Source organism: Rhipicephalus microplus, chromosome 6 (assembly GCF_043290135.1).
Source record: "Rhipicephalus microplus isolate Deutch F79 chromosome 6, USDA_Rmic, whole genome shotgun sequence".
In the NCBI taxonomy this organism is placed as follows: domain Eukaryota; kingdom Metazoa; phylum Arthropoda; class Arachnida; order Ixodida; family Ixodidae; genus Rhipicephalus; species Rhipicephalus microplus.
This window is the reverse complement of record NC_134705.1, coordinates 5,051,576-5,071,261: the sequence shown is the minus strand read 5'-3', so window position 1 is coordinate 5,071,261 and position 19,686 is coordinate 5,051,576. Positions and strand designations below refer to the sequence as shown.

The window sequence follows — 19,686 nt, the reverse complement described above, 5'->3', positions numbered from 1 at the left end:
AAATTTCCGGAGCCCTCCACTGTAACGTCTCTCCACTATGGTGGTGTTGCGACGTTCAACATTACATATCAATCAATCACTCTTGCAGCACCTTTATACAGAGAAAAAAAGTGATGCCTGAGTACCCCCCCTCCCCCCAGTCGAGTTGGTGTGAACCCCTCCGGGAAAAAATTTCTGGCTATGCCGCTGCAGCAGGTAGCACGTATCACATGTAGCTACACCAGGCCTCGCTAATGAATCGCCACAAAAAGTTAGCCGCATGCATTGACGGAAGCCCGACGAGTCGTCCACCAGCTGTGCCGCTCTGTCAGCAACACCATCATGTCATAGTTCCAAGATAATTTGATGCACAATCATGCAAATGAGCTGAAGTGTTTTTCAGTGCAATGGCAAACAAAGAAAAGGCCATGCACTTTTGATAACTTAGCAATAGTGTCATTGCATATATTTTGCTCTTGCTAACACCAGTGCACATAAGGTAATAGAAACTTGAGGTGGTTACCTTGTAGTTATGCTGCGTTCTCAACAGCCCCTTTGGGAATCTGTCGTGTGCACATCACACTTGCGCGACTGCGTTTTTTGCAATTAATCTTTTGTAACTTCGTTGCTGCATGATCTCGCTGGACGGAGGAGGGAGGTCTTTCTCTTGCATAACAGTAATCTATTCTATCTATGTAGTGCATCTTCTTTGTGTTAGTGGCTGTCAGCGCAACAGAACATCCTTGATATGAAAATGGCGAGCGCAAGGTTCTCTCAAATAAGGGAACGAAAGCAAGCCAGGTAAACAGCATTACTGTGTAGGGGCAAAAATTAATAAGAAAATAATAGAATCTGGGCTTGTGCTTGCCAAAACTGATTGTGTGTGAACTCATATAAACTGGCAAGCTAGAGTTCTTTAATAATCGGTTAGATTTATGTTCACAGTCATTACTATAAAATTTCATCTCGTGGGAATGCACCTTCCAATGACAGAAACCAAAACAGCGGCCTCATACTCACTAGTCATCATGGCAGGTACAAAAGCTTCTTCTGTGTGTGTGTGGAATAAAATTCTACCACATAAAAACAAACGAAAAATTTGTTCAGCATGTGAACTGAAGCCAAAACGTGACTGCCACAAGCTCAACTTAGCACAGTCATATGCTTCCTGTCAAGTACAAATGGTGGCATTTTTCTGTGCAATAACAGACTAGCACAGCTACCAAATGCACTGCTTCCGACATGAATATATGGTAAGATTAAACATTACTGGTGACGAAAATTGCATCTTTTGATTACAGTTATACTTGCTTATAATAAACCTCCATATAACGAATTCTGTGATCTAATGAAGTTGTTCTATTCCCCACTGTTACTCCATACAAGCATATGTATTTGCGAGCTCTATGTAACAAAGTAACAGCGGGAGACACCCTTGATTTGACGAATCCTTCCCACGGTCAATCTTGGAATTAGCTTTGACTTTCGGTACGAGCATGCATCTTCAACTGCTGCCCCACTGCCGATGAAGCGGGAAGGAGCGGCGGTGCGCACAGTGCACCAGGTGAGAATGAGCGCTCGTTATTAGAGGAAAAAAGCAAGCTACGCAAACACGTTACGGAAAAGCTGCAACACGGAACCGGCTGATGAGTGCATGCACGACCATTATATGTGCATATGGAAAGAAGCCGTGTCGTATTTCTGTAGTGTGTTTCGGTAGCTTGCTAAAAACCTCTATCGAGCGCGGGTGAGCGCGAGGTAGGCCTGCACCCCATGAGCCGGCGTTGCCGTTGCTCTCGCCGCAGCGGACGCGCGAGCACAAGTGCGACCCCCCCCCGCAACCAAAATAAAAGAAAACTTACTTTTGCGCATTGGCAGTGCCACGCTTTTAGCGTCACTTATGTGGGACCGCGCTGCATATGGTGGGCGTGTTTTTTCGGCGCCCTATGCGCAAACATAGTTTCACTGCGCGCGCATGCTGTGGCCCCGAGGCCATTCATCTTTGCTTTTTTTTTATTGCGAAAGCAATTATATGGACATTCTCAGCTGGTTTTTTGTCACCGCGGCCGCCGTCATCCACCGTACATCTATCTATATATATATATATATATATATATATATATATATATATATATATATATATATATATTGTACAGAAGCCGCCGAACACTGAAGTGGGTCGAACTCTTATGTGCTTTCTAGTGGGTCTGCCCAAAGAGAACGGTGTCTGGAAAGGCTGCATGGTGGGCTGAAAATGAGGCTGAGGGGTTGCGCCAACATATGCAGCCGGCATACCCGCTGCAAAGGACGGAAGTCGTGCGGCAGCTTCAGCGTAAGTCACTGGTGCAGGCGCTTGAACGACTGGAGGCGGCCTTGCGACCACTTGGGCGTAACTTGGGGGTGCAGGGGCCGGAAGTTGTTGTGGGTGGTACGCAGGCATGACCTCCGCTATTTCCTGCTCAATCGCTCGGCGGATGGGTGGAAGAATGGTAGGGGCCGATTGTTGAGCAGCCGGTGGGTGGGCAAAGGGCAGGAGAGAGAACTGCCGCGCGATTTCCTCACGTATGAAAGACTTGAGATCTGCCAGCAGTGCCACCTGATCACAGCTCGCTTCCAAGCCTGCAAGCCCTGCATCTCGTGATGTGGAGCGACGGGTCATCGAACGCTGCCGGCGGAGCTCCTCGTAGCTCTGGCACAGCGTGATGACCTCAGCTACTGTGCCTGGGTTTTTGGCAAGCAGCATCGTGAAGGCATCATCGTCAATGCCCTTCATGACGTTCCGGATCTTGTCTGAGTGTACACCTATTTCCGAGACCGCCAGGCTTGCTGAAGAGTGTCGCGAGCTTGCCAAGACTTTTACGACGCATGAGCAAGAGCGGCAGAAGAGTATTCGTGATGGCTCCGCCACTTCTGAGCCCACCTTCCTTCCTGGTTCCCTTGTATGGCTCTCAATCCCGACCTCTGTAGCTGGCCTTTCTTCCAAACTACTCCCGAAATATGAAGGTCCCTACCGTGTGATCGAGCGCACATCTCCGGTCAACTATCTTATCGAGCCAATTGAACAATCTTCGGACATGCGCCGCCGCGGGCGCGACATAGTCAACGTGGAGCGTCTGAAGGCTTACTATGACCCGCTCGTAGTGACAAGCTGTTAGGTCGCCAGGCGGCTCCCTCTTCGACCCCGGGGTAATTGTACAGAAGCCGCCGAACACTGAAGTGGGTCGAACTCTTATGTGCTTTCTAGTGGGTCTGCCCAAAGAGATCGCCGCTCGCGCGGAGACCCCGTGTTTTGGCCGTTACTGTCGCCATTGTGTAGACTCGCTGTGTGCCGGCTAATAAACGCCATAACAATATATATATATATAGATATACGGTGGATGTGTGTATATATATATATATATATATATATATATATATATATATGTATATAAAATAAGGGAAAGAAGTGTATACCTAAGGGCTCGTTTTTCCGTGTTTTAACACAATATTAATGAGATCTAACAGACAGTAATGCCAAGGAATGTACAGGGGAAGTTATTAGAACTAATGGAATGCAAAATAAGAAGAAAGAAAAGTGGATGGAAAAATAACCAGCCGTGAGCAGGAACCGAACCTACGACCTTCGAATAACGCGTTCGATGCTCACGGCTGGTTATTTTTCCATCCACTTTTCTTTCTTCCTATTTTGCATTCCGTTGGTTCTAATAACTTCCCCTGTACATTCCTTGGCATTACCGTCTGTTACATCTCATTATATATATATATATATATATATATATATATATATATATATATATATATATATATATATATATATATATATATACACATACATTCATACATACATACATACATATATAAGGGAAAGGAGTGTATACTTGAGGGCTCGTTTTTCTCTGTTTTGACACAATAATAATGAAATCTAACAGACAATAATGCCAATGAAAGTATAAGGGAGGTTGTTAGACCAAATTCTAAGGTAAATGTGAAGAAAGAAAAGTGGGTGAAAGGATAACTTGCCGTGGGCAGAAACCGAACCTGCGACCTTCAAATAACGTGTTCGATGCTCTACCACTGAGCTACCACAGCGGCTATCTTCCCAGATGTGAATTTAAACGGGGTAGAGTGATTGTACACAAAGAAGTATTTGTCAGCTGCCAGCTCGTAATAAGTTCACGTGCTACGTGACGGCACACAGGCTCATAAGAGAGTGTGCCACACTCGCCGCCATGTCTACAGATGGCGCTGGCTGACACTCCCATGTTTAAATTCACATATATACTCAATAAAGTGGCTGGGAGGATAGCCGCCGTGGTAGCTCAGTGGTAGATTGATATGTGGGGTTTAACGTCCCAAAACCACCATATGATTATGAGAGATGCCGTAGTGGAGGGCTCCGGAAATTTCGATCATCTGGGATTCTTTAACGTGCACCCAAATCTGAGCGCACGGGCCTACAAGATTTCCGCCTCCATCAGAAATGCAGCCGCCGCAGCCGGAATTCGATCCCGCGACCTGCGGGTCAGTAGCCGCGTACCTTAGACACTAGACCACGGCGGCGGGGCTCAGTGGTAGAGCATTGAATGCGTTATTCAAAGGTCGCAAGTTCGGTTCCTGCCCACGACAAGTTATTTTTCACCCACTTTTCTTACTTCACATTTACCTTACAGTTCAGTCTAATAATTTCCCTATACTTTCCTTGGAATTATGGTCTGTTAGATTTCATTAATACATACATACATATATATATGTGTATGTGTGTGGGAAAACAGAAAAAAAAAAAAGCCGCCACGCTCGGCTCCCAGCTTGTCACAATAGACCAACGCGCGCTTTATTTTTGGTAAAGCGCGCCTTCGACTTTGACCGGAACGATTGTGTTTAATGGCTGGGCACACAAAGATCACTTTGCTCACTGGACAGGCGCCATTTGCTGAAAGAGTGCGCTTTTTTCAAAGGCAGCGAAGTAACAACCGGGGCACTTGGTCGTTCGCTCTGATATTTGTACCTGTGATCTGGTTTCGAGCCTCGTTTTTGTTTAAACAGCATGTTAAGTGTCAAGCGGTAAACTTTAGTTCGCTCTCGTCCTGTGTAGGTTGTTTTCATGCATAATTTGTGCGTGAGTAGCGCGCTGCACAATTGGATCTGCTTGCCATTCTTCGCGTTACGTTCCAAGTTGTTGCTATTGCATTCATTGCATCACCCTTGTGGCGAAACTGACTTTTGTTCATTTCGGACGAACGTGTCGTCATCACCAAGGTGATGTCAGATAAGGCACTGATGGAAACTCTCTAAGACCACGATGAAGACTGATCTTCTTCGGAGGTTGACTCATCACGCGCTTCCATCTTGCGCCGCGAGTTCGCAGGCTGGTAGCTTTCGCGATTAGCCGATTAGTTCTGGCAATGCGACGACACGTTGAATGCAATGAACGCGATAGGAAAAATTGTAATGTTATAAGAAGTATAGCTGGCAGCCAACTCTTTTGAATCCAATATCGTGGAACTCCTACAAAACATTCTCCTGAGCAAATACGGCCGCTCCAGAAAGAAGTGTTCTTTTTACAGTTCTTTCACGTTGGAACCACACTGATATTCGCCGAGATAGCAAGCGCGCCAGGAATCGCGACCGGCCTTATAATCCAAGGTAATTATTGCTACTCAAGCAATCCCCCGCCCCCTTCCCGTTGTTTTATGCTCGTTCAAGACGGGTGGTTTACTTTCTGTTTGAGATTTGACGGTAGTTCTAACACGCAAGAGGTGTTATCTTATGCACTTTTCAGGTGACGATAGGGATAGCATGACTCATTTGATGCCTGCTTCAACAGTGCTCGTGCACTTTTAGTCGCTCGTGAAAGTTAGGATGTGCAGGGGCATCTTATCAATTTGGACTTGTTACGAAACATGGCGGCGATAGCAAAAACCTGCCTAAAGTGTCCATATTTGCTATTGCAATAATAAAGCAGTTCTTTACTGAAAATTAAGTGTTTGGGGTTAGCTCTGTTTTTAGTCCCCCTTTTATTTAATTTGCATGCTTATTTTTCGAATTTTTGTACCGATCCTGCATATAACGAAATCCTCTTTATAACGAAGTTTTTGGAAATTCATCAATTTCGTTATATTCAGGTTTAACTGTATTTCGTGTTCAATTCATATTCAGACATTCAATATTTGCACACCCCTAATAAAAAGCATTGCATGTGAATGCTGGTGAGCTTCAAAATTATTATTTTTTTTATTTAGAAATATTGTCAACCCTCTATTGAGGGTCATTACAGGAAAGTTACGATACACTGTACAAACAAATTGGGGATATAACATACATCCCCCAATGATAAACCAGGTATACATATATACAAATCCGTGAAAGCTCTGCATTCCAAATGAAAAATGAAAAAACACACATCCTGATTCGCAATGCAATGAATAACAATCGCGATAATATTTACAATAAATCTCATAAGAGTAAATCAAGTAAATGCACAAATTCATTAACATCACCCGCATTGACTATGTTACTCGGTAACCCATTCCAATTCGCAATGACATCGAGGAAGAAAGTGTGACGGTACACCTTGTTCGTGCAAAATAAGATTGCAGTACTCGTGTCTGGTTTGCCCTCTCGCTTCGTTCCCAGGTTCTTCCATATAGTCATTTCTGTTAATTTTAAACTCGCCTTCTAATAAGTGAAAAAGAAACTTTAATCTATTTTTGCGTCTGCGATTGTGGAGCATCTTCAGATCACATAGTTGTAGCATTTCTGTGACTGAGTCGTTCTGCTTATATCTTGAGCATATAAAGCAAGCTGCAAGCCATTGTATGCGTTCAAGTTTATTTACTAGCACTTTTTGGTGGGGACACCAGACAATACTGGCATATTCCAGTATCGGCCGTATGAAAGTTTTAAGCAAGAAGTTTTACATCCATACTAGCACCCTGCAGTTTTTTTCTTGATATGTACAATTTTTGTGAGACCCTAGAGCAAACATTATCAATATGTGTGTGCCACTTTAGGTTATGCGTTATTGTGAGACCTAGGTACCTAAACACATTAATTGTCAACAAGGTGTGATTCGCGATACAGTATTCAGATGGAATTATCATTTTTTTACTAGAAATGTGAGTGACGGTAGATTTCGAATAATTTATTTCCATTTCCGAAGCTTCACAGCATAAGTGTAATTCCTTTAGACATTCGACAATGTTCAATTGGTCCTTCCTCACTCGCGCATAAATTAAACAATCATCAGCAAACAGTTTGAGCCTAATATGGGGTTTTGCTATATCTGCGATATCATTGACATATACCAGAAACAATAAGGGCCCAAGAACTGAGCCTTGTGGAACCCCAGAAAACACTTCTAGTGAGCTAGACATGGAGTTATCAATTTTCATGAATTGCTTCCTGTCATTTAGGTAGGCTCAATCCAATTAAGTAAAAGTTAACTTAGTCCAGCGCAGTGAAGCTTATACAGTAATCTGTCGTGAGGTAGCTTATCGAAGGCCTTAGTGAAATCTATGCAGATGACATCAATTTGTTCATTCACATCTAAAGCTGTCGCAAAGTCATGAATAGTTTCGATAAGCTGTGTTGTAGTCGAGACTTTACTCCTAAAGCCATGCTGATAAGGATAAAAGTAATTTTTATTTTCTAGGAATGTGATGATATGCTTGACAATGACATGTTTCAATATTTTGCAGCAGATAGATGTGAGCGATACGGGACGGTAATTATTGGCGGACAACCGATCACCACTCTTAAACACAGGGACAACTACAGCTGTGCGCCAGTCCGATGGCACTGAACTGGTACAAATACAGTCCTCGACCATTTATTCGGACTCGACGGGAACCGCCGAGAAGTCCGAATAATCGGGAGTCCGAGAAAACGGATTCACTCGAAAAAAAGCACTTTTATTGGCCCGATCGCCCGAAAAAACTGTCTATGCGCGTCTGCACACACGCACGCTTACGCGCGACCACGTCGGCCTGTACCTCTGCGAGTGTCTGGCCGCCGCTGTAGACAGACAACAGCATCGATATGGCCTGCGCTAAGTCCGCATTTGATGGCTGTGGTGCGGGCGGCGCGTCATCGTCGGAGTCACTGTCCGCCAGCGCCGGCTCGCAGACCTGACGGACGATCTCGTCAACGTCCAACTCTGCGCAAGGCAAAACGGCACTGTTGAAGTTGGCGAACTCTTCAAACGTACCCGCCCCCACATCAACCCCGCTAGCACGAAGGTCGTCCAAAATGTCCGCTGCTGCAGTAGGCGGACTCTCAACCGCGGGGTTCTGGCCTGTGGCACTGTCCTCCTCAATCCCAGTAATAAATCCTGCGTGGCAGAAGCAGTTGTGGATCGTTTCCTGAGTCACTGACTTCCAGGCATCGGACAACATGCTGATGGCCGTCAGAACATCCACGAAGTAGTTTTTGTTACTGTCGTCGCATAACAGCACACGATTCAGGAGGCGCGACCGGTAATGAACTTTCAAGTTTTTTATCACGCCCTGGTCCATGGGCTGCAACACGCTTGTCGTGTTAGGCGGCAAAAACTCCACTGTCATAGCCTTCAAGTTGTCGATATGCCCATGGGCACCGCAGTTGTCGACGAACATCAGCACCTTGCGATTTTGCTGTTCGTACCGGCGGTCGAGCTTGCGAAGGTACTGTTCGAAGAGGTTTTGCGTAATCCACGCCTTCGAATTTGCTTCATACCACACAGGGAGTGATTTGACGCCTTTAAAACATCTTGGATTTCTCGATTTCCCTATCACGAGGAGCGGAAGTTTCTCCGTCCCCGTCATGTTGCCTCCTACAACAACTGTCAGTCGCTCCTTGCTATGCTTCCCCCCATGACAGGGTTCGCGAGACAAAGCTAGCATCTTGTCGGGCAGCATCTTATAGAAAAGTCCAGTCTCGTCACAATTAAAGACGTATTCTTGTGGATACTGGCGCAGCAGTGCGCACAGCTTGTCGGCGCCGTAGTTGGTCACGAGCGTTTGGTCGACGGAACCACTCTCGCCGCACATTCGCTTGAAGGCCAGGTCGTACCTTTTTTTAAAGTTGCGCAACCACCCGTCACTGAACTTGCAGCCGGTAATACCCATGCGCAGGGCGAGCGTCTCTGCTTTCTGTCTCAGCAGATCGCCAGACATGGGTATTTTCCTAGCCACCGTGGCACTCAACCACATGTTCAGCGCTTCTTCAAGCTGCGGGTGGCTGCCGTCCCGGAAAGTTTTCTGCGTACCCGCAGACGCTTTCTCAGCTGCCTCTAGGATCTTAGCCTTCTGCTTGAGGTAGTCCGAGACGGTTTGCTTGGAAATGGAAAATTCCCGAGCAACTTCAGACTGAGGTCGGCCGCCTTCTACCTGGCGAATTATCTCCGCTTTCTTCGCCATCGTGAGCGTCTTGTAGCTCCCACGTTCGCCGCGTTTCTTCACTCCCAACGGCGCAGCAACGGGTGGCGTCGGAGCCATTTCAGCACGCCACGGAACACACAAGAGAGCGAGAACACAGAGAACAAGACGAACCAGGCCTACCCGCAGAAACAACTGACTGACACCACTGACACGCTGACACAAACGCCAAACCACGCCAAACGCCACAGCGAACAGACTCCGTAAGTGGCTTGGCTTGGCCGCTCGACTGGCTAAAACCGAAAAAAACGTGTCGCCAAACATAGCCTTCGAGATCGGCAATGGCGATTTCTGCGTGCATTTTGACACTGGCCCGACGTCCATCCATAGCTAGTGCAGCATATCAGTGCTGGCAACCTAGCAAACGTATTGTTAACGTCCCTGTCAGCGTGTCATAGCGTACGGCGACGCATCCGGTCAGTCAAATGGAGTCCGAATAATCGAACGGCGCACAGCGGGGCGTCCGAATTTTCGGTCGTGAGTTTACATTAGGTTCAATGGGGCGAGTGGCGGTGCCACGAAGATGTCCGAATAAACGGGCATGTCCGAATTTTCGGCGTCCGAATAAACGGTACATTTGAAAAATAACTTCATATACATATACTTCATATACTTCATATAACTTCATATACTTCATAATGTATGAATATACATTTGAAAAATAACTTCTAAGTAGTAAGATATCCACTCCACATAATGCTGCAAAAAAAGGGGTGGGTATTTCATCAGGCCTGCATGCTTTTTTGGAATCAAGAGACAATAGACTATACAATACTCCTTCTCGACTGATAGTAATCTCACCCATTGGCTCAGATAAGTGGCATATTACATCCTCTGTTTCAGTGTCACATCTGCGCCTTGTAAAAACTGACTGAAAAAAAATGTTAAGACTATCTGCAATATCAACATTCTTTGTCACGATTTCATTTCCACGTTTCAGCTGGTCAATTTTATCGAGCTGATCTGACATATAAAGCCAGAACTTGCGAGGTGAATGTTTAATCAAAGAACTCAACTTTTGACCAAAAAAAAGCGCGCTTAGATTCCAACAAGTATTTCTTCAATTCTTTTCGTACACGTGCTATATCCTCGGAGCCACGGTTTCTTTTCCTCCACAGCCTTTTTAACTTTCACTTTTTGCGAATAATATCTCATGTTATCCACGGATTGCGCTTTTTAGTCTGTTTTACTCTACTAGGAACGAATTTGTCGATGCAATTTTTAATATCTTTAAAACGTCACAATTCAACTGTTTGGCGCTCGAATGCGTGCTCAATATGACGAAATGAATACCCCAGCATGTCAAGAATCGAAGTGTCATCTGTGTTCGTGTAATCTTTTACTTTCCTGGTCTTATAGGTTCTAGCCCGTGAAACACTCAGTGGAATAATAACAGAGACCAATCTATGATCTGAAATTCCCTCATCAACACAGATATTATAATTGTACAATTTGTTTGAAAGGAACACCAGGTCCAACAATGACCGAGACGAAGATGTCATTCATGTATATAGGTTAAGTTATGAGCGAACATAATTTCCAACATCTTTTCGCCACTATAAATCTCAACGTGTCCGAGCAAAAAAGAGTCCCAGTTAATGTGAGGCAGATTAAAGTCTCCAGTAAAAATTAGCCTGGTGTTCCCATTTACATGGGCACAAAGGAAGTTATTCAATTTATCAAGATAGTCTGATGCTGTTGCGGGTGGTCTATACACGACACCAAGAAGGTATACTGTGTTAAAAAGGCTAATTTTACACCACACTGTTTCTAGTACATTGCTTCGAACATGCGCGGCCACAACACAGTTTTTTACTATGATTGCAACCCCGCCCCTATCAGATCTAAACCTATCAGATCCCTCCTATCAGATCCTATCAGATCTAAAGGTTTTGTAGCCTTCTGGCACAATGCAGTTATCAGGGACACAACTGTGTAGCCACGTTTCAGTTATGGCCACCACATGAGGACTTCGTGATAGCAAAAGTATTCAAGTTCAGTTACTTTGTTTATGATGCTTCGGGCATTAAATAAAAGAAGCCCGAGCTATGTCTGTGGTGAAGGAAAGGGGGTTCCTAGCGCGTTAGATGACATGCTCTCTTTCTTATAGTGCTCCTTCCTGCACCGGCAGCTTCAAGAGCATATCTCTGTTTCTGTTTATCTGCATGATTTTGATACAGGTATGGTTCTTCTTTAGTGACATCCCGGCCCTATATATCACTGTTTATTTTAATCTAATCATGCACCAGCTTAACCTGCGCACCTTTAGCCCTATCTTAAGCTGCACTTTTCCCTAGCTTCCGCCTTATTTCAACCGAGACGTAGTCGTGGCTTATGGTTATATTGGTGCCTTTAAGTTTCTTGCAGTTTTTTAGAACACTTTCTTTCTCACGGTAATCATAAAACTTCATGATTATGGGCCTATCTTTCCCAGGTTTTTGCTTACCAAGTCGATGGATTCTTTCAATTGTTTAAATTTCTATACCAAGAGTTTCTTTAAAGATCGCATCGACCACGACTTTCTTCAAATCAACAGCTGAAGCTCTCTTGCTTTCGGGAACACCAAAAAGCACAAAATTATTGCGTAGACTGCGGTTTTCATAATCTGCAAGTTTAGCAGCTTGTTCCTGCACGATATGCTCTAGGATCTCAATTCGTTTATTCATTTCCTGTATTACCATAAAATAACCACCTAATTTTTCAGTTTTAGCATTCAATGCACTGATTTCTTCCTTTAGTGCGTCCATTTTACGGTCTGAGGCCCCTTGGTTGTCTGAATAGCTTGTAGCATTTGAGTATTAGTGGGCCCAGGGTTTTCCTCCACATCGCCTGAAAGCAGTATTGAAATCGTTGTTTAGCAATGACGAAGAATACTGAAACATCTGCCAGGGCATGGCACTAGTAACAAAAATCGATCGTCACTTCTATAACAAACAACATTTGTAAAGTAACCAACCTGCATATGTGCAAGCGAAATCTTAGGCATGTTGTTCGTTGGATGCGTGCCGTGCCCTCTGAAGAATCCGCTGTCGTGCTGGTCCTTTAATAGATTCGCCACCGATTACGTAATGCGCCGTGACTGCGTATTCGCCAGTAGATAAATCCCAGTCTCGTCTCGCTGTCCGTCCGGTAGAACGATAGCTGTTCCGAGGCAGTACGGCAATGTGAAGGCAGAAAGACACAGCATGACCTGCATAGGTGTAAGCAAAACCTTAGGCATGTTGTTCGTCGTATGCGTGCTGTGCCCTCTCTGTAATGCATGAAAATAATGCATGAATGCCACGTATTTCATGACAAGCCATTTAAGCCAGAGTTCTTCAATTATGCCAGTTCCACAGCTTCCCACAGACCGCATATGCCAAAGAATCTCGATCATAAGAGCACGATAATTGGTCATTACAAATTTTTTCTGTGGCCGGGCCTGAAACATTGGCGATCTCTGTGCCGGGAGACAGCTGTCCGAAGCTGATTTAACCAAAAAAAGTCAATAAGGAATGTGAGCTGCCCCCTAGACACTAACAGATGCTGCACGAATTGCGGCAGAACATCCACATTTGCATGGGGCATGCCAAAAATTTCTAAAAATCAAGTTACTGCACACAACTAATGTATTCAGTGCACAACAGCCTAGCCAGAGTTAATTTAGAGGGAGGCACTTTGAAAGCAGGCATGCTAACCTGCGGGGAAATAGCTTTTCTTTTGTACACAAGTTTGCACACAACTTTAAACATATTGAAAGTAAATAAAACATTGACATGAGATAAACGGCAAGAAACAGACTGCTGCACTTCTGCCCATGCATTAATAATTTGAAAGAATGAATAGTTAACACTGGGAAAGACCTCAATAAGAATGCATAGTACGCGATTCATTTTTTCTTTTGGAAGATGCGTGAATGATTGGATAGAGCGGTGTATAACATTGATCTTTCTTTTTTTGCACTGTTCCTTGGTCATGAGTGAAGTGCGTCCAACTGCCACCATCTGAGCTCAGTGCTGTTGGGTGTCTTGCGTTTGCAGGCAGTCTGGCAATTGGTCAATCCTACAGCAGCCACCGCCGCTGATCCGACCGACTGCGACCTCTACGACCACCACCATGCACACTAAGCCCGCCCAGATGCACAACGTCCTCTGAAGCTGTCGCTTGCAGCCTTGGGAGCACAACCGCTACTGTGTACAGTGTGTGGGCATTTTTTCAACTGGCTGTGGAGGCATGACTGATTCGCTGATTGCCACTTCTCCTCGTTGAAGCTTAGTGTTAATCAACATAGACGAGTGCTTGCCATCTTGCATGTTCTTTCCGCGGAGCAGTGATGTGGTGGGCCGAAGTGACATTTACCGATGCTCTGGGCTGTGCTCTCTGCACAGCAGTTTGTTCTAAGGAGTGCCAAGGCCTCACTCTTCGTATGCCATTTGGATGAAGCCTCCATTTGGCTGTGCCTCCCCTCACCGAGGGACTCTAATGCTTCGATTAGCTGACACACTTCGACTATGGCACTTCGTGCACAACTCAACTTTCTCTGGGCAGCCCTGGTGTTGTGTAGGCTTTTGTGGCTATGAGGGTCCCACCTGTGGACAGTGAAACTTCTGTCAAGTGATTTTTTTTTTACTTGCCTCACTACATCATGCAAGTTGCTGCGGTTGAATTACCCGGTAGTAAAAAAGTGTGAGTGGAACATGTGCAGCCCTCAAAGTGGACTGTGTTAGTGTTGCCAATTTGGTCGGTACATCTTAGCGTTGTGCCGGCACTTAACAACTTGGCAGTGTCTGTACCACTCGGCTGTTTTTGTGTGGTGAGTGTTTTGAGCACAGGAGTGTTAGATACTGGCTGAGTTATCAACTTTCGTGATGGGCAAACGGTGTCTGCACCATGCATCAGTCGCCCGTGGCTGTGCTGCACACAGTATTTTTGTCACTCTGTTAAGCCACTGCTACGAAATGAGCCTGTGAGCACTGCTCAACTGTAAGGCTGAGATCAAGGCACTCATTCACCAAGTCTTGAGGGCATTGACTTTTTTGGGTGCTTCTCAAAAAGCGCGTTACGCACACTGCATGCTTTCACCAACCTCAGTTTGCAGCACTGTTATGTTTAGACTGGTCGATGCTTTGAACTGGGACAATACATGCGCTCCTTTAGAAAACATGTGCCATGTACAGGACGACTTCTATCATTTTTTAATACAGGCTAGTTAGCTGATGATAGCTCACTAAAGTCCTGTAGTTCTGAATAGATTAAAGAGCTCAAAATAGTCTCAACAATGCAATTTGTGTCTCGCGCGAGAGCCGTGTTGTACAAACACTGATACTTGCCCTATTGTTGGGACACTACAATGAATGGTTGTGTGTGACCATGCCAAGTGTCCGAGCATATATATCACAAGTGAGACAGTATCGTAGTAGTAATAGTATAATATATGACAGCTTCTCCCTATAAATACGTGTGTTCATCTTCTTTCGCAAATGCTTGGTTAATCTTTTCTAAGGCTTGGTGAAATACCGAAATGGCTTAGTTTCAAGTGTGTTGAGTTGGCTTTTGCAGTACTGCACAAGCAAACTGCTAAGCCTATTCTCAGCAGATAAGGTGTGTGGCACCATATGAAACTTCAAATCCTTCAATGAATTTCATCTTGGTGGTTCATTATGATAGCCCATTCTGTGAACACATTTCGACCTAACCAAAAAACTGGTGTCCCTTGTTGAACAGGTATGCACTATCACGTAAGTTTTCACTGCGAAGACTAGCATCGACCAATGAGTAAGTAACTGTTCGTCTTCTTGAGCTGCTGTTCATTCAGTGTCGTGTGCACTGACGGACCACTCTGTGCTTGGACAGCACTTCTTAGTCAACACTGAGGTGCTGCTAAATGTGCACTCAACTTTAGTGCACTTGAATGGATTCCATGTGCAACACTTCGGGGGATCTCGAGCGAGTGCTTGCCAGTGAAGAGGGCTGTGCATAGCATCCTACTGAGGCACACAGAAAAAAATTTGTATACCTGCGTTCTCTGTCAGTAGTACGGTACGGCACTTAGTCGTGCACGTGAAGAGTAGGTGCTATGGCACTCAACGTTTGAGAGTAAGGTCCTGAAAACTTGCAAGCGCCTGCATGTGGAGAGATGTCTATGCACATGCAACCGTGAAAAAGGAATCAACCTTGTCTCTCCGCGTGGCTTGGATCTTAGTAGCCAAACAATTCTGAGTGCATTCATGCAAAAGTCTTATCTTCTGATTTGGTCACTAATGTATTCAAGGCCAACCCTTGTCCATCTTGATAGTGTGTGATGTTAAACCTCTTCTGCACTGATCTTGTGGAAATTGTTTGTTTTCTTGTATCTTCTTGCAGTAGATTTATGGCTCCCGTGTTTCCTATTCAGTGTTTATTTGCTCCTTTCTGCCAGTGAAAAATATTTGTTACATGAATTTCGAGCAGCAAGTTTTTTCGTTCTTTTGGTGGAAAACTTAGTTGCTAATGAGGGCAGTTGCTGTGTACAATGTACATGCCTGCATCCCTTTTTTTCTTTGCTGACCCATCAAGTTCGAACTTGCTTCGACTGAGTACCTGTGGCCACACGAGCTTGCGGCTACTGCATGAAGTTGTGTGATCATCAATTATGTATGTATAAAGTTTTCTCGTAATTGTGCATGACTGTTAATTGTTCTTTTGCAAGTTTTTTTAAATCCACTAGTAACAGAGTTCATTACATTTTGAGAATAGGCACCATTACATGTGACTTGTGTTGGTTTTAGCGGTTGCCCCTTTTGCACTGTGAGATGGTGTAGATTCAGGAGTTTCTCCCTAGGGGACTGTGTTTATATTGCACAAGGGAAAAGTTTATTGCTATGAGAGAAACAAAAGTTTGGTGCAGTTTTGTTGGCATTGACTTGCGGGCACTGACCTTCAAGCATGTGTGTCACCTAGCCTACATGATGTTCTCTACAGGTCCCTTCTTGTATGCCATGGGAGATGAGTTCCTGAAGCAGTGTCTTTTAGTTCTTTGAAGCCCACTATTTGCGCTCACTATTTGCGCCAAACCTTATGGGCATGGCCTTTTTTCTGGCCACATGATGGCCCGAGGCCTTGACTCATGGTCCAGATGCAAGGCTCTGTTGGGCATGTGTGCTTATGAAAGCATAATAGACTACTCCTTTTCATTTTTCTGTGTTCTGTGCCTCGTGGCATGTTTGCGTATGAATAAGCCTGGTTGGGTACAGTACAGCATTCCTTCAAACAGAGGTTTGTGATCACTGCAACTCTCCCTCCGCATGCTGCTGTGTATATTGCTTCTGCTTTGGATATCTTTTCAGGACACTAAATGAATACAGTTGCTCAATAGTTATTTAGAAAAAAAATTTTCCTCGCTGTCTTGTGTGTGTGCAAGTGGTGCTTTCACAGTGACTGTGGTAGTGATATTGCTGAAGCCTGTGTCCAGCTCTGACATCTATGAACAATGATTAACCGCTGCAGGCTGTGTGTGAGTAGTGTGGCAGAGATTAATTTTGTGCAAGCCATCGTGAGTGTGGCGAGCTGGTACTTCTTTGTGCGTCTTTTTGAGCGTTTTGTGTCTCCTGTGAGTGACGTTCTTGCAGAAAAGCTGTGTGCACTTCATTGCAGCTGGTTTCCCCAACTCGCAGCTCTCGTGGTCTGGAGAGCCAGTGGTCCTAAAAACTTTCAAATCCCAACAGAATTGTCTTACTCGCCTCTTTTATCTGTCACCTTGTTTTCCCTGAAACCCCTTATTTCTATATCTTCCACTGCCACTCATTGTCAAAAGCTTGTCATTTCAACACATTCGAGTACACAAGAAACGACAGCCACACGTGCTGTTGACAAGATTCGCCATGTTAGTTCTTTAGGGATTTCAGAAGTTGTAAATACCATATTTCACTAAACTCTGCAAGTTTTGGGGAAAGTGGAGATGCATTGCATAGTAAATCTCACTAGGAAACAGAAGTGTGTGATATCCGAGACAGCGCATAGTAGAAAATAAAGTTTCTGCATTTTTATGGGGATAAGACTCTTCAATAGCAAACTTTTGTAATCCACACTTAGAAATTGTGGAAGTGCAAGAATATGGCACAATTGAAGCAGTTGCAAGAATATGGCTCAATTGAAGCAGTTGAACCATTTTTGGCAAAGGTCACATGGTCTTCCTGGGGAAAATGTTCGTTTAAGCAATTGTGTTGAAGCTTTTGGCCTAATGTTTACTGCTGTATCGTTGCTCATTGTTGATTCATAAGTTACACAGCTGTCACATTACACAGCTGTCATTGCAAACTGAAATGCCACCAGATAAGCCGAAAAACAATTCGCCATCCCTTGTCATTCCAGCTGCATTAAAAAACATTTGTACCAGCTATGCACTTCACAACGGAGCACACTTTTTTGTTCCAATCTTATTTGCATTCCCACCCTACACCCACATAATCAAAAAGACATGCCAAATGATCCTGCGAGTGTTCTCCACTTGCTATGTAACAGGGGTGCATCTAAACTCACAGAATGCATTCCAAGCAGAATGCATTCTATGCTACCAGCTGCTCAAGCAGCATCACGAGTTGGAAAGATATTACAAGAGACACATTCTGTTCATTTGATGGTTTGAAGGGTTCATCAAGGTCACTCGGAGGTCGTGTGGTTTTAGGGCAGGGTGATATGTCGTGAGTTCTGTATGTTTGTTTATTTGTACCCCAGCCAGAGTTCAAAGACTCGGGGTGCTTTGAGCGTGCTTCTGAAGGTGTGGCTTTAAGCGAGATTCACTGGCTTCTGTGCACGGGTCCTGTTTCTAGAGCAGATCGCGAATTTGTAAGAGTGGTGGCACCTGCGAATGACTATGGCTCGAAGTAGTTTTAATTTATGTTGTGTGCATGTGAGAGCTGTTTTTGTGCCCCCTTAGTAGGAGTGAATGTGTAGGTGATGTGCGTTGAAAAAGAAATAAAACAACAAACTTATACTTTCAGGTTGACTCGCAGATCTTTTTATTCGGGCCATTTGCTCAGAGTAAGCCTATGGTCTATTGGTTGAGCATTCGTTACTTCTGCCAAACTGCACTAGCTTTACAAAACCGCTCGACTAACACAATCACTATAGTAAACTTCACTTGTGAACAGTGCGTGTGTGTGTGTGTGTGTTTTAAGGAGACGGGGTCCTTCGATCCAGTGAAACAATATTTTGAAAAGGAGAATGGGCAGCAGAACGAAAAATTTCGTTTTTCGATTAATATATATATATATATAAGGAAAGAAGTGTATACCAAGGGCTCGTTTTTCTGTGTTTTTACACAATATGAATGAGATCTAACAGACAATAATGCCAAGGAAAGTATAGGGGAAGACATTTGAGCAAATTGGAATGTATATATAAAGAAAAGTGGGTGAAAAGATAACTTGCCGTGGGTAGGATCGGAACCTGCGACCTTCGAATGATGCGTTCGATGCTCTAATACTGAGCTACCACTGCAGCTATCCCCCAGCCACTTTATAGGGTTTATATGTGAATTAAACGTGGGAGTGTCAGTCAGCGCCACCAGTACCCACGGCGGCGAGTGTGGCACACTCTTTTGAGCCTGTTTGGCGTCACGTAGCCCGTGAACTTCTTAAAAGTGGGCAGCTGACCAATAGTCCCTCATATACAGCCTAAAGGCACTAAGTCTGCCACTACGAGACCCTCGTTAATGAATAATGAAAGAAGTGTATACCTAAGGGCTCGTTTTTCCGTGTTTTTACACAATATGAATGAGATCTCACAGACAATAATGGCAAGGAAAGTATAGGGGAAGACATTAGAGCCAACTGCAATGTAAACATGAAGAAAAGTGGGTGAAACGATAACTTGCCGTGGGCAGGATCCGAACCTGCGACCTTCGAATGGCGCGTTCGATGCTCTACCACTGAGCTACCAACACAGCTATCCCCCCAGGCCACTCCGTAGGCTTTATATGGGAATTAAACGCGGGAGTGTCAGTCAGCGCCACAAGTAGCCATGGCAGCGAGTGTGGCACACTCTTGAGATTGTTTGGCGTCACGTAGCACGTGAACTTGTTACGAGTGGGTAGCTGACCAATAGTCCCTCGTATACAACCTAAAGGCACTAAGTCTGCCAGTACGAGACAGCAGCTGACCAATAGTCCCTAGTATAGAGCCTAAAGGCACTAAGTCTGTCAGTACGAGACCCTCGTTAATGAATAAGGAAAGAAGTGTATACCTAAGGGCTCGTTTTTCCGTGTTTTTACACGAGTGAGATCTAACGGACAATAATGGCAAGGAAAGTATAGGGAAAGATATTAGAGCCAATTGCA

At 44.6% G+C, this 19,686-nt stretch overlaps 1 protein-coding gene across 2 annotated transcripts in view; it reads left to right on the top strand.

Moving 5' to 3' along the window:
• Window positions 1–18,348, top strand: part of LOC119167764 (REST corepressor 1) — a 276,247-nt gene extending 257,899 nt beyond the window's left edge. For both annotated transcript variants that reach the window (XM_075865775.1, XM_037419292.2), the window contains one exon: window positions 13,412–18,348. In XM_075865775.1, coding sequence (XP_075721890.1) covers window positions 13,412–13,526 — 115 coding nt within the window. In that variant the 3' untranslated portion in view covers window positions 13,527–18,348. The remainder of the gene's footprint in view (window positions 1–13,411) is intronic.
• The last annotated feature ends 1,338 nt before the right edge of the window (window positions 18,349–19,686 follow it).